Below are 23,526 nucleotides of genomic sequence, written 5' to 3'. Positions count from 1 at the left end.
TGATTCTCTAACTCAATGGCTAATGGAACTCCAGTCGTAGTTACAGTGTAATGCCAGCCAACTAATAACGTTTTTACTACTGTTAATAACCCCTTGCTGAAGAACTTTACATTCACATCTTGACCTGGTGAGTTTAGAGGGTGGTTGGAAGTGAAGGCACAATCTGGCTACGCCATCTTTGAGGCCTCTTGTACACGGATGTAATAATTTACTGATTTTTACAGTATAAGTAGGATCTTGCTGGCATAAAGATCCTGAGTGAAATGTTCTCAGGGGTGTGGGAATTTTTTGAAAAACTACTTGTCCAGGGACTAAATCAGTGTCCCAATCTACTTGTCCCTCATGACAATCTACTTGTCCTGATAAAAAAACATAAATTTAACCAAAACCGTATTTAAATCTGCTTTAAGTTTTATCTGGGGCTTTTAAAAATAAAAGGGGCTTTATGGCGACTTAAATGTTTAATATTTTTAACATTGTGCTGTTTATCCAATTTTTTTGCAAAATATAAAAGACGAGGTTGCAGCGAGTAAATAGCTATCCAGTATGTCAAACCTTAAATTGTGTGAGCTTGTCAAATGGCAACAAACTTTAGCAAACTATTTTCTATAGGTGATATATTTAAAGCCCCTTATAGATCACCATTATAGTGTTACAGAGGAGGTCTGGTGCTAGAATTATTGCACTCATTCTGGCGTGCGCGGCGATATGTAACATGTGTATCGCAATCAACGGTTTCATGTGTAGGCGCCCGAGCATGTGCGTGCGTACATATGTGGGGGGCCTTGAAAAATTTGGGGGTGTTATATGCTTAGGTGCAACTTCAATTTAAAAAAAAAAAAAAAATTTAACTTTTTTCTTTTTTTTTAAATCACATATGGGACAAAGTCCCCTATGTGATGATTTTTGGTGACAGTTTCTCTTTGAGATATCCAGGGTCTAAAAGACCCTGCATGTCTCCCTTGTACTACACTTAATGTAATGCGGTGCACATCGCACCGCATTACATTTTTTCCTGGCCTAAATGACCGAGAATCTGTCGAACGGGACCTCCGGATCAGGAGAAGAAGGGGAGGGGAGCGGAGCGATGTGTCTGCTCTCCTTCCTCCCCTATACCACATCCTGCGGCACCCTCCGAAACAGTCTCGGGCCCGCAGATGGGCAAGCGAAGCCCGGGACATATAGCAAGGGAGAGGCTGACACTGTGGGCTTCTCCCTCCCCTCTAGCCGACGGCGAGCCGGGCCCGCAGATGGGCAAGCGGAGCCAGGGAAACCTCACGCCGGGGGGCAGAGAGGCTGGCACCGTATGAAAGCAATCAGCGGCAGCACTGCCACCGATTGCTTCACCTGACAGGTGAGCCCGCTGCTTGCCCGCAGCAGGGCTAAAGGTGAAAAAAAAACTACCTGCCCGGCGATAGGAATTGCACATCCCTAGAAGTTCTGTAAAGACCTTGCGCATACACGCATATAGGCATGTAAATGTGCATACAGTATGTGTATACATGCCATAAATTCTTCTTCATCCAATTCTAGTTGTCAGTGTTGCACTGTATGTGCATATACAACCATATGTGCTTAAATTACTGCACTCAAACATAACAAATTTCTATTTTAATATTATGGATCTGAACTCATTGCTGTGTTATTGATCTTTACACAGCTGTGTCAATTGTTCCATAGACAACAATGCACCTGTGTGCAGATCAGCAAAAAACGCGGCTTTTTTCACCCATGTGCAAGAACACCTAAAGTTTAGGTCAATGCTGAAGACGCAGGAGAGGTGGCAAATAGCACTGGCAGGAACTGCCAGCACAACATATATTGGGGCGAACAATTATCATGGCAGGTTTTCATATCTAGTAAATCTTAGCACATGTCCATGGACTACTTTAAGCTTGGTATACACAGTCCAAATATCGGGAAGTATCATCTGGTTAAACAGAAACCAACTGGCATTCGGCCCATGCGTACAGAAGCCTGTCCAGCTTCTGTTGAAGGGGCATGTTGGAAAAACATCTGGAGAATTGCAATCTGATCAGTGCTCACAGCCAATGGTTGCGAATGCTGACTAGTGTTTTCTGGCAGGGGGGAGCAGTCCCACAATACCCAGTGTCGCCGTACCGCAGCAGGGAGATTGCTGTACCAACATCGTATAGTTAGTACAGAGACACCATTGTGAACCCCACTGGGTTGAATGAAAAAAAAAATCCTAGTTTGCACTGGGCATTACTCTATCCCACTCAGGATTTTGCTGAAATTTTACAATACATTCACACTCTTTACTGTCTGCCAAGCCAAGTACAGACAGCTATCACTAAAGTCACCTTGTCTTCTCACAGATTCCCAGCAAACATCAGTCTGCAGAAAGAGCTATAATTTTGCCATCTGGCTCTCAGAACCTCAAGTTACTAATACTAACATTTTCAATGACCAAAAGTACCACTGATGATATATGCTTTACTTTAGTAAACGCTGCCACGAGAAAAAAAAAATCATTTTCGGTACTTGATTATTGCAAAACTATAGTAAAAAGCTGAATGCCTGAATAAAACTAAATTTCTCAAAATAAATTAGAATAGAAAAATTCTTCCTAAGAGAAAACAAAGGCGATCTAAGAAGTCACAGTAAATAAATGTCTATATTGCTATATTCTAGTCTAACACATTTTTCATTACTTACAAATTCTGCAGACTAAGCACAACTAAGGATACAAATGTAAATAACTTCAGGATATTGCTTCCTTGCCAAACATGAGATGATTAAAATTCCTTTTTGTTGATCTAGCAGTGTTTGGCGTTTCACAGTAAACTACATGCAGCTCCAATCCTTACAGCTGCCCTTCACCTTTTCAAGCACTGATCAAGTCTGTTTTTTAGGTCAACTATCTTCAAACACAAAAAGCTGTACTACTATCGTATACAACATCACTCCCCCCCCCCCCCCCCAAGTGTAGAATCAAATCAGATGAACAAAGAAAATGTATTGAAACCCCCAATAAAATGTTTTTCAAAAATACAATTGTATAGAAACTAATCAGTGTCCTTATATTAATGTTATTCCACATTTACCTAAGGAATGGTGCAGACCAGTGGTCTACAAACTGCGGCCCGTTGCTTTCCTGTATGCGGACTTTATGACACGGTTCCTCCTACTGATACAAGGCACTATTCCTCCCACTGACACTAATAATGACTTACCATTCCTCCCAGAGACACACACAGCAGGGAACTATTCCTCCCACTGACACCAATGATGGGGCACTATTCCATTGACACCAGCAACGGGGCATAATTCCTTCCACTGATATAACGGATATGGGCACTATTCCTCGCACTGACATCAATGATGGGGCACTATTCCTCCAATACCAATGGCGGGGCACTGTTCTTTTCCTACTGACTTCAGGAGCTATATAATTTTATTTACTCCCAATGGCCAGCAACCCTGAGATAGTTTACTCCCACTGACCACAGCCCAGTCCCCCTAAAGTCCGAAGGAGAGTAAACTGGTCGTTGTTAAGAAAGTTTGGAGACCCCTGGTGTAGAATTGAGTGGCTGAAGATATAAAATGAAGGGGGTCCTATCTATAATGAGTGCAAAGCTTTCTTTATTTTTGTTTACAGCCGAATTCCGGGCAAACAACTCATGCAAAGGAAGCGCTTTGTGACATACGATGTAAATTGCGATTGTACTTCTGCTCCTGGGATACAAAGCTTTGGCATACAGCTTACCACAGTTAAGTGACTGTACACGGGTAACACCACTACTTGCATTCAGATGAAGATAGCCTGAATTCAGGGGCATACAGCTTTACACATGCACAAGTTTACACAAGCAATGGTGTGAACCTGCGTAATAACTTTTGGCTGGTAGGCAGTCATGTATCACAGAAGCAGAAAAACGGACGCAATTTAAAATTGTATGTCAAAAGCACCCATGTGCATGAGCCCTTAATAAATACTTGCCATTTACATGGGATATGTTTTATCTGCCATGGATTTTTTATTTTGTTCAATCAGACTTATGGTCTAGGCAGCATAGACATATTCACAAATCCCACTGAAGCTTTAGCACAAACCCTGTCTGTTGACCGGACAATTATATATGGTCTGATAGTTTTCTGCCTACTAATGTAGATTTCTGTTCTTGGTGACTGCCATCTCCCATATTAGAAGCTGAAACAGAAGGATCATTGGTCACAATCTCAAACTAACCTCACGGAGTGGTATTATTAGATGGCAAGCTTCCTCCTCCTTGCTAGCAAAACATATGTAGTTATTGGACACAAACATTTGACCAGGGATGTGCATCTTGGCAAAGGGTGTCCACAAAGTGCAGTCTGTGTGTCCATCCAGCCTCTCATCCCTTGGCAGTCGGAAAGTGGATCGGTATTGTTCATTCTTTGCTCTGGCGTCTAAATCTCTGAGAAGAAAACAAGACATTAGAAAGATATTCAAGATATAGGAAAGATAATAGATGAGGAAAAGTCAGCGAAATAAAGTGTGGCTTGAAAAATGTATTCAAATACATCAGGTAGATTAGAAAAATGCTGGTTTTATGTAAAGTGACTTTATTATCCAGAATATAGTACATAATATATCATTATCCATATATGCATGTCTGGTTTAAAAGAAAAAAAAATACATTACATTGCTAAAGTATTGGGACGCCTGCCTTTACACGCACATGAACTTTAATGGCATTCCAGTCATAGTCCATAGGGTTTGATACTGAGTTGGCCCACCCTTTGCAGCTATAACAGCTTCAACTCTTCTGGGAAGGCTGTCCACAAGGTTTAGGAGTGTGTCTATGGGAATGTTTGACCATTCTTCCAGAAGCGCAGTCTCTGCTCTAATTAATCCCAAAGGTGTTCTGTGGGTTGAGTTCAGGACTCTGTGCAGGCCTGTCAAGTTCCTCCACCCCAAACTCGCTCATCCATGTCTTTATGGACCTTGCTTTGTGTACTGGAGCGCAGTCATGTTGGAACAGGAAGGGGCCATCCCCAAACTATTCCCACAAAGTTAGGAGCATAAAATTTTCCAAAATGTCTTGGTATGCTGACACCTTAAAAGTTCCCTTCACTGGAACTAAGGGGCCAAGCCCAACCCCTGAAAAATAACCCCACACCATAATCCACCCACCACCAAACTTTATTTCAGGTACTTATATAGCGCCGTCAATTTACGCAGCGCTTTATACATATATATTGTACATTCACATCAGTCCCTAACCCTCAAGGGGTGTTCAATCTAAAGTCCCTAACTTACATTCATACATACACATATTAGGGCCAATTTAGACAGGATCCAATTAACCTACCAGCATGTCTTTTGGAGTGTGGGAGGAAACCGAAGTACCCGGAGGAAACCCATGCAGGCACAGGGAGAACATACAAACTCCAGGCAGGAGGTGCTGTGGCTGGGATTTGAACCAACGACCCTAGTACTGCCAGGTGGGAAGTGCTAACCATTTAGCCACTATGCAGCCCTACTTTACACTTGGCACAATGCAGTCAGGCAAGTATCGTTCTCCTGGCAACCGCCAAACCCAGACACATCCATTGGATTGCCAGACAAAGAAGCGCGATTTGTCAATATAAAGAACAGATCTCCACTACTCTAGAGTCCAGTAGCAGTGTGCTTTACCCCACTGCATCCGACGCTGTGCAGTGCACTAAGGCTTGGATGCAGCTGCTCAGCCATGGAAACCGATTACATGAAGCTCTCTACGCACTGTTCTTGTGCTAATCTGAAGGCCACACAAAGTTTGGAGTTCTTTAGCTACTGGCTCTGCAGACAGTTGGCGACTTCTGCGCACTGTGCGTTTCAGCATGCGCTGACCCCACTCTGTCATTTTATATGACCTACCACTTTGTGGCTCAGTTGCTGTTGTTCCCAGTTGCTTCCACTTCGTTAAATACCACTAACAGTTGACCTGGAATATTTAGTAGCAAGGAAATTTCACGGATGCACAGGTGGCAATCTATCACGATACCACGCTTGAATCCACTGAGCTCCTGAGAGCGACCCATTCTTTCACAAATGTTTGTAGACGCAGTTTGTATGCCTAGGTGCTTGATTGTATACACCTGTGGCCATGGAGGTGATTGGAACACCTGAATCCAATGATTTGGAGGGGTGTTCCAATACTTTTGGCAATATAGTGTATGTTTCTGGATTTCTGGTAAATTATTTTTCTCATACAAGTCTAAATATGTAATAGTAAATATTAGCTGCTCAGCTTCAGACACCAGTTGCACAGCTCACATAATATCAAATCACAGCTGCTGTACAGTAATAAACCTAAATCTGTTTTATTACTTCTCTGACAGACATTATTTGGGTACAAACACAGACAGCTGAAGCATTGAGTAGACAAAGGAAAGTTATAACTTATAGCTATGTAAATTTATTAAAAGCAGTCTCTTGAAGTCAGCAGTATAGTTTAGAACTGGGGAGGGAGAAGCAGCATAAGGAGCCAATTAGTTACTATATGCTGCAGTGCCATGAGCACTCTGATAGGAGCAGACATCTGAGTAACAGAGAGAGGAGTTAACCAATTTGCTGCTTTTCCTTTCACTGTCCAGTTACAGGCTGGAGAATGAAGTGGATACCTGTAAATGTTAACTTCAGCAGAAGAAAATCAAGTTTCCTGTTCTGCCAGACAGGCCTGTGCTGTGTGAAAGAGCTATGAAAACGTCAGAATTGGATAAACCAAAAAATGTCTTTTGGCAGGTAAAACAACCCCCTTTCATAAATTTGTTTAGTGTAATTAGCTGTTTGCATGGAGTTCAGCTTTAATGCCCAACTTCATATTGTTTTTACCAACAAATTGGCTGGTGGCCAGACCTCCTCTAGCTTGGATGAGCCTCAGTACCACGGAGGACTTGGTGCTAACTGGAGTTATAACACTACTTCCCTCACACAGTTTAAGTACCTAGAGTTATGTGTAAAAGAACTGTGATTATCTCATACACTGTGTCACACATTATGTTCTGATTTGGTTGCTTTCAGATCTCTTTTACTTAGTTTCCAGCAACGAGTGACAAACATAAGGTGGAAATGGACTGACATTACCGCACTGTCAACCAAAGCCAATTTCAGTTGATTTCCACACTGCTTGCTTCAAACCACAAAATACTTGTGCTTGAAAGTTAAATGATGGCATCATGTCTGCTATGTGTACAGCCAACATGAGTCAGATATCAAGTAGATTAACTTCACAGTCACAGTAACATCACAGCCATAGCCAAACCTCCCTACAGTGCTTCTTGCTGAGGGATGTCAAAAGGTATGTACATTCTGGCAGTATTTACAATTATCCGACTCAGATCAACTCCCGCTGCACCTTCTCACCTTGTGCTACAAAGATACAATGCTGAGGTCTGATTATTGGGGAAGAGGTTCAAACAGCATCCAATCTGCATATATGGGAACTGACACTGAGTAATGTCTTATTTACACCTGCCTTTGGGGCCTACTATGATTTCTTGCAGGGAACTCAGCGGGGTTTCCTGTAAACAGCTGTGGGTGGGAAGCCCCATGTAGAGCAATAAGAATCTCACAGTGCCCACAACCATTCACAGCTGCTTGCATTTAATCAAAGATGCGTGTGGATGATCCGTTCTGGGAGCAAACAGTGGCCAGCACCGATCATTCACAGGTAATCGCTGCATGTTTGATTATATACGAACAGCTTGCAGCCTCTAATTTCTCTGAATAGGGCTTTTCATTCGCAGCTGTTCACTGGAAACGCTGCTAAGCCTTTGCCATGAAATCGTAGTCAGCCCCATAAGCAGGTGTGATTGAGACCTAAACTTCTTCCTGCTTGCAGCACACCAATGACATCATCTCTAGGCAAAATAACTACACTGGGGCTTGAAGTGGGACTCGCCTCCACTCCAGAAATTGGCTGGGTCAAGATGATGTTACTCCCACGTATGTGCGGGAGTTCTTTTATCTCAGCAGATGCCAGAATTGTACACTGACCTGCATGTGCGCAGCTCAGTGTACAGTGCCGACAGGTTGCTGTTGATAAAATAATAACTTTGACAAATCATATTGCTGTATATCGGGACATGACAGAAATGGAAGAAAGCTAAATTCTAAATTCCTGACAGACTTGCAAGTTACTGAAAGGTGCATTTGAATTAATTTTTATATTTAAATATTCTTGATAGCTCCTGTGGGATTATCAAAACAGGAAAATGTGCAAAACTGTTGATTCATTTAACCTTTTTTCCATGTCCTATGCACAAAAATATAGGAACTGGGGTGCATAAAAATTGCAGCAGGTGTTCTAGAATTATGAGTCAAAATTTGAAATGTCTGACATTACCAGGAAGCAGTTTGTTTGCCGAAGGGCTGAAAAGTGGTACATTAATGAGTGTCTTCAGGCAACAGTGAAACATGGTGGAGGTTCCTTGCAAGTCTGTGGCTGTGTTTATACAAATGCAGTTGGAGATCTGGTCAGGATAAATGGTGTCCTCAATGCTGAGAAATACAGGCAGATACTCAACAATAACGCCACAGTATTAGGGAGGCATGTGATTGGTCGCAAATTTATTCTGCAGCAGGACAATGACCCCAGACATGAAGCAATGTCTTCAGTGTAAAGAACAAGGAGTCCTGGAGGTGATGACTCACTCCACAGCCCTGATCTTAACATCATCGAGTCGGTGTGGGATTACATTAGGAGACAGAAGGATTTGAGACAGTCTACATTCAAAGAAGATCTGTGGTTATTTCTCCAAGATGTTTGGAACATCCTACCAGCCAAGTTGCTTCAAAACTTTTGTGCAAGTATACCTAAAAAAATTGATGCTGTTCTGAAAGGTAGTCACAGTAAATATGGATTTGATTTGTATTTCTCTTCCGGTCATTTATTTTCCATTTTGTTAACTGACAAAAAAAACTAATAACACTTATTTCTGATTGCATTCTTAATTTATAGCATTCACACCTGCCCCAAACATTTGCACAGTACTGTAGGTCTTGACTTTTTCATACCTTTTCAGAGCAGAGATGTTCTTGAGTGGTCGTGTAGGTTTAGGCAGATTCCGGTCTTCCAGGAAGCCTTCATTGTCTAACAGTTGTCTCATGGCAATGTTAGCTAGCTGTTCCATCAACTTGAAGGTTTCACTGATGTTAAGGAACATAGAGAAAAAGTACTCATTGTCGCGTGTGCTGACTTTGATGCATTCTGGGAAAAGCAGAGTTGCATTCTTCTCAAGCTGAGTCACATCAAGCCACTGGATAACCAAAGTTACTAAAAAATAGAAGGAAGTTAGTTATCAATGGAAAAATACTATGTTCAGTCTTAATTTGTTTGATTTCAAAAACAAATGATCGATCAAAAGAAATCAAGAAAATAATTATACATAGTAATATACAACTTTAAGCGTTAACATCTTGGCTATACCCTTAACGATAAATTTAGGCATAATAAACTGTTATGTTACATTATTTTTAACAGTTAGTAAGCTGTACAAGAGCTTATTATGTTTAAACATAGTGATAACCCTTGCAAATTCTCAACACTGTATGATTAAAAAACTGCCCATTCTGTTAAGGATGGAACGGATTTCTAATGGCAAGGAATCACCACTCTTGCAGCTGAGATAGCAAATAATACCTTTGATTGTTTTAAGAGGGCCTTGTATTATAGATAATATTGCTATCTTTGAACATTTGTGTCATTGTGATCTTAGCGTATATATCAATGCTTTTTCAAAATGTGTTCATCGGAGGGCACTCCCACCATGTGTATCATATTGTGACAACAGACATCAGAGACAACTGGACAGATATGGATTAGAGATCTGAATATCTATACCATCTGGTGTTTAATTTATATACCTTTTCCTGAACTCTGGTGGCTATTGATATTTTGTCGGCAAGTATAAAACATTTGTCTGTATATTTGGGTAAATCTGGATGAGCCAGAGAGGAAATAATTGAATATACTTAAAATACAGCATAGGATGGAGGAGTGTTCTGTTTAACCAATTCATCAAAAACTGTTGGGGAGGACTGAAATTCAGAAATATCTGGGATAGAATGAACAAATGAGATAAGTTGTTGCTTACAAACCCATGGGGCCTGGTGACAAGGGCAAGCGCGTAAGAGTTAAGATATTCTGCGATAATCCCTTTTTGTTCAAAGGACCCAAAGTGTTACCCTGTAAGGCAGGAAGGAAAGCTGGATTCTCAAAAAAGTGTCATAAAAACAAAATATTGTGAGATCCACAAGATTGTAACAGTCAGGTCCCACAGAGAAAGGGTTTGTTTTGTGATGTTGGGGAGACATCCTGTGGAAGTTCAAAGAGGAGAAATACATGGTAAGCTCAGGATATCTATGAGTGTCATACGATTTTCACGATGGACCCACTGTTGCATGGAAAAATTCTAGATCAATCAAGAATTCAAAAAACAACTGCTGCTTTCTAACAAAGGGACACATCAGGAGCTCCAGGTCCTGCTTGCATCTTGCGCAACGTAAGCAACCTATACCAAAGCCTAGGATGCCTACTATGCCAAACAAATATGGAAAACATTGGATTGGGCTTTTGCAAGTAGAGATTTTTAATAGAACCGTATGAAATATGGAAAACATTGGATTGGGCTTTTGAAAGCAGAGATTTTTAATAGAACCGTATGAAATATGTAAAGGACTAGAGGAATAACATCCATTTTAAAAACATTTATATGGCCAAGATAGATGTTTAGTAAAATAGGATTGTATATCAAGCTGAGTCTTGCTCAAAATGAGAGTTTGGAGAAAGAAATATTCCTAGGAATTTTATGATGAAGGGCTGAACTTAAATGGATTTTGGTAAATTTACTTTGAAGTTACTATATTGGCTAAATCACTAAAGTTACTGTAGGATAGAGTACATGGAAATGTTTGTTGAGTTAAAAGTAAATTGTCTGCGAAAAAAATTATTTTGAATGCAGGAAACCTAGTTGAATTCCAGAGATGTTGGAATTGTTGCATAACGCAGCTGACAAGTGTTCCATAATTATAATATAAAATAGAAGGGATAATGGGCATCCTTGACAAGTCCCAGTTTTACTAAAAAAATTAAAAAAAAACAGGGAAAAAAAAAGTTTTTTCACCAAAGAAATGTAGCAGACTACATTTTGGCCTAAATTTATGGAAAACGTTTATTTGCAAGCTTTCATAACAGAAACAAAGAAAATCAAATTTTTGGTCTTTTTTCAACTACTTTGAAAAAACCACCCAAAAAAGGTCTATTTGTGTGGAAAAAATAAAAAAAATGTAATTTAGGTATAGTGTTGCATGACTGGGCAACTGTTATTCAATATGTGAGAGCGCTGAAAGGAAGGAAGTGTAAGTGCCTGCTATTGAAGTTAAATTCTCAGATTAGCGAAAGTTAGCACAGACTGAATGATATTTTCCTTATTGGAATTAATGTAACTTGGGCCTCAGGAGACTTTGCTGGAAATCTAGAGCCCTGGGATAATGAATTAAAGACTTATGCCAGAACGAGAGAAAGAGGATGAAAGACTTATAAAATTTGGGTGTAAACCCATGTGGCTTAGAGTTCTTACCAGTTGAAGTGAGTTTAACTGCAGTAACTAACTCCTCTTCAGTAAATAGTAATTCTAAACATGATCTAGTGTGTTCATCTCGAAAAGTTAGGGAAGTAGCTGCAATGATAAATGCCATTTGGTATGCCTGAGACCCTTCTGTATCATTGTACAAGGATATAAATCCTTGTAGAAATCACTAAACAGAATTGCAGAAGGGCTTGAAACTGCATAGTTTGAACTTTTAAGATAGGATATGAAAGTATTCTGTGTCTTAAAATTTAAAATCCTAGCTAAGGAATGTCCACATTTATTACCAAATTTATACCAATGTAATACCAATTTATTGTTAAATGATATCACTGAATCTGCATGTACTTCACGTAATTGTGATGTGGTGGTAGATCCAGCTGAAAGAAGAGAGGCCGATGGGGAACATTTATGAGCTGTTTCAAGATCACAAAGTATTTGTCCTCTTTTAACCATAATTTGAACCATAATGGGCATTAAAAAAAATTGTGTGGTTTAAATAGTTAAAGAACTCCCCAAAGATGGGTGCCCAATCCAAAAACTATGTATCCCCTAGGGAAAAAACAAATGGTCTAAAGGACATAGTACATGTGTGTGGTTCATTTTATTCTAGGCAACAGAGAGCAGGTAGCGTAGGAATAGAGGAGCATACTGGGTAACAGTTCTATATGCCTAGACTTAGGACTTGTTAGAAGAGACACAAGCATCCAAAGGGGGTTTGGCTGAACGAGCTGCAAAGTGAAAAAAATAAGTGCCAAAGTGAAGACTGGAATTTGAGGGAAATGTGGAGTGCCAAAGCCATAATGATTTATGTACTCACCATAAACACCTTTTTTTTTGGACTGCATAAAGGGACAAAGGGAGTCTTTAAACTTGAAATTATGCTGCACAACTGCACAGGAGGATTGGACACCGGCCAAAACCCCCCCCCCCCTAAAAAACAACCCCTCCAAAACAAAAACTGTAGGCAAGCTTAGGATAACCGCTCCCACAACCGGCATGAATCAGTTTAGAACTTAGAGATTGTGTGAACAGAAGACCAGGTGGCAGCCTTGCAAATCTGAGAAACACATGATTCTTCAACTCAGTATGGCAGGAAAGAGAGCCCGGATCCACCCAGTGGATGACCTCAGTACTCAGTCCCACAGTGTTAAAGCCTTCAGGAAAAAAGAAATAATGGTGCCTAGCAACCTATGCGAAAGCACCATGAAACATGTCAGAACAGCACCTGTTCCTGCTGACTATTTTAACCACTTGCCTACCAGGCACTTATAGCCCCTTCGTGCCCAGGCCAATTTCCAGCTTTCAGCGCTGTTGCATTTTGAATGACAATTGCGCGGTCATGCAACACTGTACCCATATGAAATTTGTATATTTGTTTTCACAAAAATAGAGATTTCTTTTGGTGGTATGTACTCGCCGCTGGGTGTTTTATTTTTTTACGCTGTAAACAAAAAAAAAAAAAAGCACAAATTTAAAAAAAACCCAAAAAACGTTTTTCTTTGTTTCTATTATAAAATTTTGCAAACAGGTAATTTTTCTCCTTCATTGAGGTGAGTTGATGAGGCTGCACTGATAGGAAGCACTGACGGGCACTGATATTCAACAATGATGGGCACTGATAGGCAGCACTGATGAGTTGGCACTGATATGCAACAATGTTGGGCACTGATAGGCAGCACTGCTGGGTGGCACTGCTGGGAGGCATTGATGGGTGGCACAGGTGGGCGGCACTGCTGGGCACTGATCATCAGTGCCCTGATGATCAGTGCCGATCCATTCTCTGACAATTGCCAGTTATCGGTAGTACTTTCCTTACGCTGTGACAGCGTGATAACCTGTAACTGCATTTACCAGTGATCTGCTGTGTCAATGGACACAGCTGATCACGTGGTAAAATACCGCTGTGATTGGCCGTTTACCACATCACGTGATCTCGGAGATCGCCGGGGGCATGTGGGAGGATGTCATATGACTACCTCCCAGAACTGGCCGGCTGTAGTGAAGCCGTCATTTGGCTATCTGCGGTCAGCAAGTGGTTAATAAAGGAAGAATATTATTTTGCATCTCAGAATGAAATATTCCTGAACCTGGTACAATTGTTTTCCTCAGTGGATACAAGCTGGGCCAACACCTGAGATGTGACTGTGGAGTGTGAAGCCTGATCTCAGCTGGAGTGGCATGTGAAATATTGGACCTATGCAAATAAGGTAAGCTCCCAGTGCTTGGCCTGACTGGCCTATGCACTAAACGAGTCTTCAGAGAAAAGGCGGTTGCAAAGCCAATGCCAGGGGATCTGTGCCTGGAAAGTGTTCCGCAGTTAACTTTTATTATAGAGAAGTTCATTCTCCTAGGACACTTAGAGGATAAAGACATGCTGGTAGCGGAAAGGGTTATCCTGGACTGACCTACAGTTGTTTTTGTTTGCCAGTGTCCAATCCTCTTGCATGCAGCAATATACCCCAAACGTTAAGGACATCCTGTGTCACTCAACAGACAAGAATGGAAAGTTATTTTAGCGTGAATGCTTTTCAGGGGTCTCAAATACTCCCGTCTTAAAGGCCACAAATAAGAAATTCTTTTAAGTGTCCAATTATTTAAAAATAATTAACAATTCAGAAGTTCTTTAATTTATAATTTTAGGTACCCAAGTATATCACAGGCACCTAAAACAATCTTAACTTATCTACATCTAGATTAAGCCTATGATCCTGTGCCACCTCTCACCAAGCTACTTATTATTTTTAAATTAAAGGTTGTGTCTTCTGAACCATCCCTTCTGCAAGGCAACATTTTAGTGTTTGATTTACATTTTTAAGGTGAACCTATATTCAAATGTTAACTTACAGGTCTTGTTAGGATGGATGCATCATAATAGAAAGGTTGGAAATGGCCCATGTGCTGGTCGCATATTTAAAAGTTTAGGCATTTTGTCACATGTTCTCTGATAAAAGACAGCATCAGCCAATCAGAGCAACATGTCACATGATCCTGGATCAGTTACTGTAAATATTAATAAATGTAGTAAATAAAGGAAAATTGTTTCTCACCTTCTTTCCCTAGTAAAAATGAGTAAAAGCAGAGATGATTGACAGTTAGATACAGCCAGCCTTGCCTGGGGACGCGTCCCTTCCAGTAACTGCAGGAGTAATAATTCACCAGTTTTTCCACCTCCGGCATACCAAACTGTTTCCGCATTTTTAGCTCCGCCTCTTTAAACTTGCCTGGGTCTTCTTCATCTTTGGGGAGCAGGCTCTTGTTCTCTTCAGCTATGATGCCCTACAAAACAAGAACTGAAGCATTTAGCAAAACTTCGACTAGCGGAGAACTACCAAACACTGTAAATTAGCCTTTACACTACAACTCCAGGCAGCAGGTACAATCTGACAACTATCAACGCAATACAGGTCTATTTACAATGTACTAAAGGTAGAAACCTGTACAATCCTTTGCAACCAAATTCAGCAAGTTTTTTAAAGTGCTTCTGGGACTGTCTGCAGCCTCCTGTCATATACCTGCACATAGTGCAACCTCCCTCACTAAAAGGAACGGTGCTCAGAACCTGGGTTACTCAGTTTAAATTCAGTGCTAAATGAGGACACAAAGAACAAGGGTTTAGCTTGACACCAGCTAAACAAAAACTGAGTCACAAGTAAAGAAGCACAGTTACCAAACGTAATAACATATTTTAGGTTTTCATTATCAATTTTAGACCTAGGAGTCAGGAAACAGGTTACTTACCAGTTAAATTAAGACTATGATTTTTAAAGAGGACCTGTACTGTGGAAGCTGTGCCCAAAACATAATGAGAGAAGGAAGGACTAGCTACCCATATTGCCTTATAGATTCTCTGCAACTGATCATTTCCTCATTATTGATTTGCCAATCCTTGTTCCACATTGCATCTGTGGAAAAAACCATCTTGGTAGAGGCAAAGCTTTCTGTTTGCAGTGCTGCTTCTGGTGATCTAATGACTGGGATAATATTCATGTAGCTGCAGGAAAGGTAGAGGAAGCACAGATCCACAGAATGAACAAAGGAAAGACAGGAAGGTCCCTGTACCACAGGTCTTCGTGTACAGCTTTCCTCTCCAGCAGGGAGAACAGCGGGCATGTAGTAGGAATTTACACTCTAAGCCTGGGTTCAAATATATGCTGTGCGGTATATCGCATGTGATTCGCACAGGAACCGCACTTCTCTACAAATCACATGCGATTTGTGTGCGGTGCGATTGGAGCCATACAGTTTGTATGGCTCTAATCGCACTGCACCCGCACCAAAAAGGTGCAAGATCAGTTTTAGGGTCCGCACTAGAATCGGATCGCATGGGTATTCACACCTATGCGATTCGATTCTGCACATCGCACCGCGTTTTGCGGACCGCTTTCGGGGTGTTTTTAACATACACATCCGCAATGGTTCGCATTAGCGGGGTGCGATTCTGATGCAGTGCAGAATTCGCACAGAAAACGCTGCGAATTCCGCTCCGCATCAGTGTGAACCAGGGCTTAATCTATTCAGACTAGCTGTCAGAGACAACAGAGCACACACTGCAGATATACAGCTATGAGGCTACAGAACTGTAATCAACATAGCCAGCATAAACCTTCTGAGTTCAGGTCCATTTCACCCATATCCTGTCATCCATCTGACACCAAGTTTCCTATGGACAGTCTAATCAGAGACTTGCATCCAATCTATGTAAGAAAGCACACCCCAAGTAATTTCCACGCAAAGGCTGGAAACTATTGCAAAGTGCTCTTTACCTGTACTTATAAATATGCACATACCTGACAACTAAGGCTGGTCTTACATTATTCAATTTTATTTTCTTTAACCATGGATTGAAAGAAAGAAGATTGCTCACAGTCAGTGTTGATGGGGGAATCCCTCCCGCTGCGCTATTGCATTCTGACAGCAGGAGGTTTCCCAGCTGTCAGAATACACTGATCACTGCTGCTGGCTATAGCCAATAGCAGGGATCGCACGGAAAAAACAGACAAATTGACAACAGATCGACTTCAGCACAACCTGCCTGGCCATAAATGGATTGAAATTCAGCTGATCCCTGCTGATCCGTCTATGGCTGACTTAGCGTTACTAAACCCACAACAGTAAAATCAGTCTGTATGCAGTTAAGCATGGTTATTGTAATCACTGTGGAACTTAAGGGGTTAATCCTCCGCATTGTGTAAAAAGGCTGTTTGATCATGTCTTCTCTGATCCCCCCCTTCTCTGATGTCCCCTTTCTATCTACTGATAGAACAAAGCCTTGGGGACAAGCTGCACATGCTCAGTTTGGTTTTTCGGGCGCCAGCTGAGTAATCCTTGTGCTGCGGTTCCCGGCAATTCCATACCCTGGTGGAGTGGTATACCAGTGAACGGACGGTCGGGACTCTAATTAAATTGTCTGAATTGCTGCATAAGTGTTAGTGGAGGTCAGGAACCGCTGCATAAACCTTGAACGGTGCAGAGAACTACAAGAGGTAAGCACTTGAGCCCAGGGGTTAAATAGTCCTTTTCCTTCCCCTGGCGCCCAGCTGAGCAGTTTTTTTTGTAATTGCAGTAGACAAGAGTATACTCAGCAGTAGTCCTGTTCCTGTCCCCAGTTCCCTGCTGATTGCACAGAAAATACTGGAATAGCTGAAGTGCCTTAGGACACATTTACACATGGTGCCCTCTGAAGAGCAATCCACATTCAGATTGCTCTTCACAGTGCACTTGACAGGCAGTGAGGTGTTAAGTCACCTCCTCACCACCTGTTTAACCCCCAAAGCAGTGCCCCCAACTGTATGCATTGCACATGAATGCGAGAAGCCCCCATTCACTTGAATGGGCTGCTTAATGTCCTACTGGCACTGGCCACTGCCCTACTGGCACCCCCTCCTTGGAGCATCCCAAAGGTGTCTCAGCTCTTTTACAGTCCTAAAGTGTATACAAAAAAAAAATTTAAAAAATTGCCCTGTGCCACTAAAGTGTTCAAGTTTGGCTTAAAAAAAAGGTGACAACCCTAGTTCTGTCCACTGGGACACCCGATCAAACAGCTGTCACTTCTGCTAGATGATCATACAGGCGGACAAAGACCAGAACCGCTCTGCCCACCTCCAATATTGGAAACAGGAAGTGCCTGGAATACATCACTTCCAGTTTCCCCAGATGAAAACTGCGGCATTTTTAAAAATGGAAAGTATTTGATCACACCAATTTTGTTGGGAAGGGAAGAGAAGGGATCTGGGGTCTCACTGACCCCATATCTCTCCATAAAGAGTACCTGTCACTGCCTATTGCTGTCACAAGGGATGTTTACTTTCCTTTTTTCTTTCCACTTTTATTGCTGTCACATGGAAAGTGACAGTATAAAAATAAATATTTTTTAAAAATTATGCTAAGCACCCCGTCACGATCGCGGCATCAGACCCCAGACCTTCTCACCAAACTCGTGACCGAAGGACTGGCCGATCCAAACCACGATGTGATGTGCGTAACAATACCACGCCCAGCCACACCCTGCACAAAGATTTTCCAGCTAATGGACTACAATCTGTGTACCTGCGACCTGAGCGGTTGTTACTGGGTCCTTTTACACTGCCACCACCTCCTTTTTGTACAGAGAAAGAGGAAACTTGTGTTATCAGTTATAACACTATAATGATTGAAATAATCGTCTGTATAAAACGGTCCGCAGGCCGGTTATACAGAGGTTTAAACCAACAACAGCGTCTTTTCAAAAGGCAGGAATTCGTAAATTGCAATAAAGGGCTATAGAAACAGTTCAACACTTTCAGAAAGGAAGATTACTAAAAGGGTCAAACAGGTGCAATAAAAATATTTACAGAGAAGATGTAACTAGGATATAGATATATATATATATATATATATATATATATATATAGAAAACAGCATAGCAAAGAGATAACAGGTAGAAGTTAAAGGGTTAAGTTACTTGCCATTTAAGCCTTGAATGGAAGCAGATTACGTTTCAGAGCGAAAGGCACATGTCTCCCCAGATGGTATATTGATGTTAAGAATGGGAGATGTCTTTAACTTAACTTACTTAGGCTGACAGCCTATTTTAAAGTTTCCCGGCAGGGGTTGGTTCTGAAGTAACAAACCAATCCACTGTGCAGGGAGGGGTCGCCAGGCGGGACCCTAAACTGGAGTCAGCATCTTTTCATAATTCATATTCTGTTCCATAATTTCCTATCTGCACAAGCTACAGTCCACCGCGGGTATTTTATTATGCAGATAAGCCTGAGGATCATACAGATATGAATTATGAAATTGTACGTTGCACAGTGTACGAGTTCTATGCTTTGGCTCCCCTGATGGTCTGAGGTGGACGAGTGACCCATCAAAACGTTCGTCTGCTCATTGGCCATCTGACGAGGTGCCCGGTTTTTATGTAAGTCTTCCATATTCCAAGATATGAGACATAGGGGAAAAACTGATTTTACCAGAAGTTATCTGATCCTGTCACCTACGCTGAGCTAGGTTTTATGAGGTTACAATTCTTTCTATTCCTGGGAGAGCTGCCTTATCTCCTTACGAGGTGTGAAATTACAAAGGTTCTTGGACAGAGAGACTCTGGCTCTCTGGGAAAAACTGCCCTTATCTTGGCTTAGGTGAGAAAGGCTACAACTTCCACAGACCGCTCGGCACCGAACTAGGGATGTCTTGGCCTGCCATTGACCCATAACCATTACACACACATCTGTCACTGTGCCTCTCAGGAAGGGAGGGGGAAGGAGAAGGATGAGGGAGAAATGGATACCCTTAGCAAGATGGAGTCTGAAACCAAAATGGTTGAACCGCGTTTGCGACACCCTCATTCTAACACAAAAAGGCGAACGCACAAGTTGGTCCTGCGCGCATGCAAACAGCAATTGTCCCATACATGTATCACCAGAAACGTCAGATTATGGGCAGTAATTCTAGTACCAGACCCCCCGTGTAAATCCAAAGTGGTAACCTGTAAAGGATTTTAAAGCGTCGTCTATGGATAGTAAAATTTACATTATTTGTTGCCATTGTACGGGCTTGTCCCATTTTAAAGCGCAACATGTTTGGTATCTATTTACTCCAGTGGTTCTCAACCTTCCTAATGCCGCGACCCCTTAATACAGTTCCTCATGTTGTGGTGATCCCCAACCATTAAATTATTTTCGTTGCTACTTCATAACTGTAATTTTGCAGTGGGAGTAGTGCCACATCATTGGTGTCAGTGGGAGGAATAGTGTCCCATCACTGATGTCAATGGGAGGAATAGTGCCCCATCATTGGTGTCAGTGGGAGGAATAGTGTCCCATCATTGGTATCAGTGGTAGGAATAGTGCCCCATCATTGGAGTCAGTGGGAGGAATAGTGCCCCATCATTGGTGTCAGTGGTAGGAGTAGTGCCCCATCATTGGTATCAGTGGTAGGAATAGTGCCCCATCATTGGAGTCAGTGGGAGGAATAGTGCCCCATCATTGGTGTCAGTGGGAGGAATAGTGCCCCATCATTGGTATCAGTGGTAGGAATAGTGCCCCATCATTGGAGTCAGTGGGAGGAATAGTGCCCCATCATTGGTGTCAGTGGGAGGAATAGTGCCCCATCATTGGTATCAGTGGGAGGAATAGTGCCCCATCATAGGTGTCAGTGGGGGGAATAGTGCCCCAAGATTGGTGTCAGTGGGAGGAATAGTGCCCCAACATTGGTATCAGGGGGAGGAATAGTGCCCCAACATTGCTGTCAGTGGGAGGAATAGTGCCCCATCATTGGTGTCAGTGGGAGGAATAGTGCCCCATCATTGGTGTCAGTGGGAGGAATAGTGCCCCATCATAGCATCATAGGTGTCAGTGGGGGGAATAGTGCCCCATCATAGGTGTCAGTGGGGGGAATAGTGCCACATCATTGGTGTCAGTGGGAGTAATAGTGCCCCATCATAGGTGTCAGTGGGGGGAATAGTGCCCCAACATAGGTGTCAGTGGGGGGAATAGTGCCCCATCATTGGTGTCAGTGGGAGTAATAGTGCCCCATCATTGGTGTCAGTGGGAGTAATAGTGCCCCATCATTGGTGTCAGTGGGAGTAATAGTGCCCCATCACTGGTGTCAGTGGGAGGAATAGTGTCCCATCACTGGTGTCAGTGAGAGGAATAGTGCCCCATCACTGGTGTCAGTGGGAGGAATAGTGCCCCATCACTGGTGTCAGTGGGAGGAATAGTGCCCCATCACTGGTGTCAGTGGGAGGAATAGTGCCCCATCACTGGTGTCAGTGGGAGGGATAGTGCCCCATCACTGGTGTCAGTGGGAGGAATAGTGCCCCATCATTGGTATCAGTGGTAGGAATAGTGCCCCATCATTGGTGTCAGTGGAAGGAATAGTGCCCCATCATAGGTGTCAGTGGGGGGAATAGTGCCCCAACATTGGTGTCAGTGGGAGGAATAGTGCCCCAACATTGGTATCAGGGGGAGGAATAGTGCCCCAACATTGCTGTCAGTGGGAGGAATAGTGCCCCATCATTGGTGTCAGTGGGAGGAATAGTGCCCCATCATTGGTGTCAGTGGGAGGAATAGTGCCCCATCATAGCATCATAGGTGTCAGTGGGGGGAATAGTGCCCCATCATAGGTGTCAGTGGGGGGAATAGTGCCCCATCATTGGTGTCAGTGGGAGTAATAGTGCCCCATCATAGGTGTCAGTGGGGGGAATAGTGCCCCAACATAGGTGTCAGTGGGGGGAATAGTGCCCCATCATTGGTGTCAGTGGGAGTAATAGTGCCCCATCATTGGTGTCAGTGGGAGTAATAGTGCCCCATCATTGGTGTCAGTGGAAGGAATAGTGCCCCATCACTGGTGTCAGTGGGAGGAATAGTGAACCATCACTGGTGTCAGTGGGAGGAATAGTGCCCCATCACTGGTGTCAGTGGGAGGAATAGTGCCCCATCACTGGTGTCAGTGGGAGGAATAGTGCCCCATCATTGGTGTCAGTGGGAGGAGTAGTGCCCCAACATTGGTGTCAGTGGGAGGAATAGTGCCCCATCATTGGTATCAGTGGGGGGAATAGTGCTCCATCATTGGTGTCAGTGGGGGGAATAGTGCCACATCATTGGAGTCAGTGGGAGGAATAGTGCCCCAACATTGGTGTCAGTGGGAGGAATAGTGCCCCATCCTTGGTGTCAGTGGGAGGAATAGTGCCCCAACATTGGTATCAGGGGGAGGAATAGTGCCCCATCATTGGTGTCAGTGGGGGGAATAGTGCCCCATCGTTGGAGTCAGTGGGAGGAATAGTGCCCCATCGTTGGTGTCAGTGGGGGGAGGAATAGTGCCCCATCGTTGGTGTCGGGGGGGAGGAATAGTGCCCCATCGTTGGTGTCAGTGGGGGGAGGAATAGTGCCCCATCGTTGGTGTCAGTGGGGGGAGGAATAGTGCCCCATCGTTGGTGTCAGTGGGGGGAGGAATAGTGCCCCATCGTTGGTGTCAGTGGGGGGAGGAATAGTGCCCCATCGTTGGTGTCAGTGGGGGGAGGAATAGTGCCCCATCGTTGGTGTCAGTGGGGGGAGGAATAGTGCCCCATCGTTGGTGTCAGTGGGGGGAGGAATAGTGCCCCATCGTTGGTGTCAGTGGGGGGAGGAATAGTGCCCCATCGTTGGTGTCAGTGGGGGGAGGAATAGTGCCCCATCGTTGGTGTCAGTGGGGGGAGGAATAGTGCCCCATCGTTGGTGTCAGTGGGGGGAGGAATAGTGCCCCATCGTTGGTGTCAGTGGGGGGAGGAATAGTGCCCCATCGTTGGTGTCAGTGGGGGGAGGAATCGTGCCCCATCGTTGGTGTCAGTGGGGGGAGGAATCGTGCCCCATCGTTGGTGTCAGTGGGGGGAGGAATCGTGCCCCATCGTTGGTGTCAGTGGGGGGAGGAATCGTGCCCCATCGTTGGTGTCAGTGGGGGGAGGAATCGTGCCCCATCGTTGGTGTCAGTGGGGGGAGGAATCGTGCCCCATCGTTGGTGTCAGTGGGGGGAGGAATCGTGCCCCATCGTTGGTGTCAGTGGGGGGAGGAATCGTGCCCCATCGTTGGTGTCAGTGGGGGGAGGAATCGTGCCCCATCGTTGGTGTCAGTGGGGGGAGGAATCGTGCCCCATCGTTGGTGTCAGTGGGGGGAGGAATCGTGCCCCATCGTTGGTGTCAGTGGGGGGAGGAATCGTGCCCCATCGTTGGTGTCAGTGGGGGGAGGAATCGTGCCCCATCGTTGGTGTCAGTGGGGGGAGGAATCGTGCCCCATCGTTGGTGTCAGTGGGGGGAGGAATCGTGCCTCATCGGTGGTGTCAGTGGGGGGAGGAATAGTGCCCCATCGTTGGTGTCAGTGGGGGGAGGAATCGAGCCTCATCGTTGGTGTCAGTGGGAGGAATAGTGCCCCATCAGCTGTCTTCCTTCTCCGGCCGCTCTGCTCCTCTTCACTCGCTCGATCTTCGCGGTGCCGCTCGGCTCCTCCTCTCCAAGCTCCACCTCCTCGCCGGTGATTGGCCGCCTGTGTGCCTCTCCTGAGCTACAGCTCCGGCGGCCAATCACCGGCGACGATTGATCCCGGGGGTGTGGCCAGATGACAGGGGCGGCATGTCATCCCGCCCACACCTGGAGACAGATAGAGGAGCGGTGTCTCGGTTCCTAAGACCGTCGGAAATATGTGTTTTCCGACGGGCTTAGGCGACCCCTGTGAAAGCGTCGTTCGACCCCCAAAGGGGTCGCGACCCACAGGTTGAGAACCGCTGATTTACTCGGTGTAACATTATCTTCTATATTTTACCAAAAATTGGGTTGTATATTGTGTTTTTTTGCATTATAATTCAAAAAAGTGTGCTAAAAAAAGCTTTAAAAAACCTCTATGCACATACCTAGTGACATAAAAATTGTAACACCCACCAATTTATTCTCTAGGGCCTTCACTTTAAAAAAAAAATATAATGTTTGTGGGTTCC

The 23,526-nt window shown here is 43.7% G+C and overlaps 1 protein-coding gene across 3 annotated transcripts in view; it reads right to left on the bottom strand.

Annotated features, from left to right (window-relative positions):
• TBC1D9B (TBC1 domain family member 9B) overlaps window positions 1-23,526 on the bottom strand; it is a 106,053-nt gene that overhangs the window by 44,667 nt on the left and 37,860 nt on the right. For all 3 annotated transcript variants that reach the window (XM_089654501.1, XM_089654502.1, XM_089654503.1), the window contains exons 4-6: window positions 14,631-14,859; window positions 9,008-9,266; window positions 4,214-4,421 (exon numbers count right to left, since the gene is read on the bottom strand). In XM_089654501.1, coding sequence (XP_089510627.1) covers window positions 4,214-4,421; window positions 9,008-9,266; window positions 14,631-14,859 — 696 coding nt within the window. The remainder of the gene's footprint in view (window positions 1-4,213; window positions 4,422-9,007; window positions 9,267-14,630; window positions 14,860-23,526) is intronic.

The sequence above is a fragment of the Staurois parvus genome, unplaced genomic scaffold, assembly GCF_062004578.1.
Source record: "Staurois parvus isolate SC_StPar_1 unplaced genomic scaffold, SC_StPar_1.0 ptg000770l, whole genome shotgun sequence".
Taxonomy (NCBI): domain Eukaryota; kingdom Metazoa; phylum Chordata; class Amphibia; order Anura; family Ranidae; genus Staurois; species Staurois parvus.
This window is presented reverse-complemented; position numbering and strand designations above follow the sequence as displayed.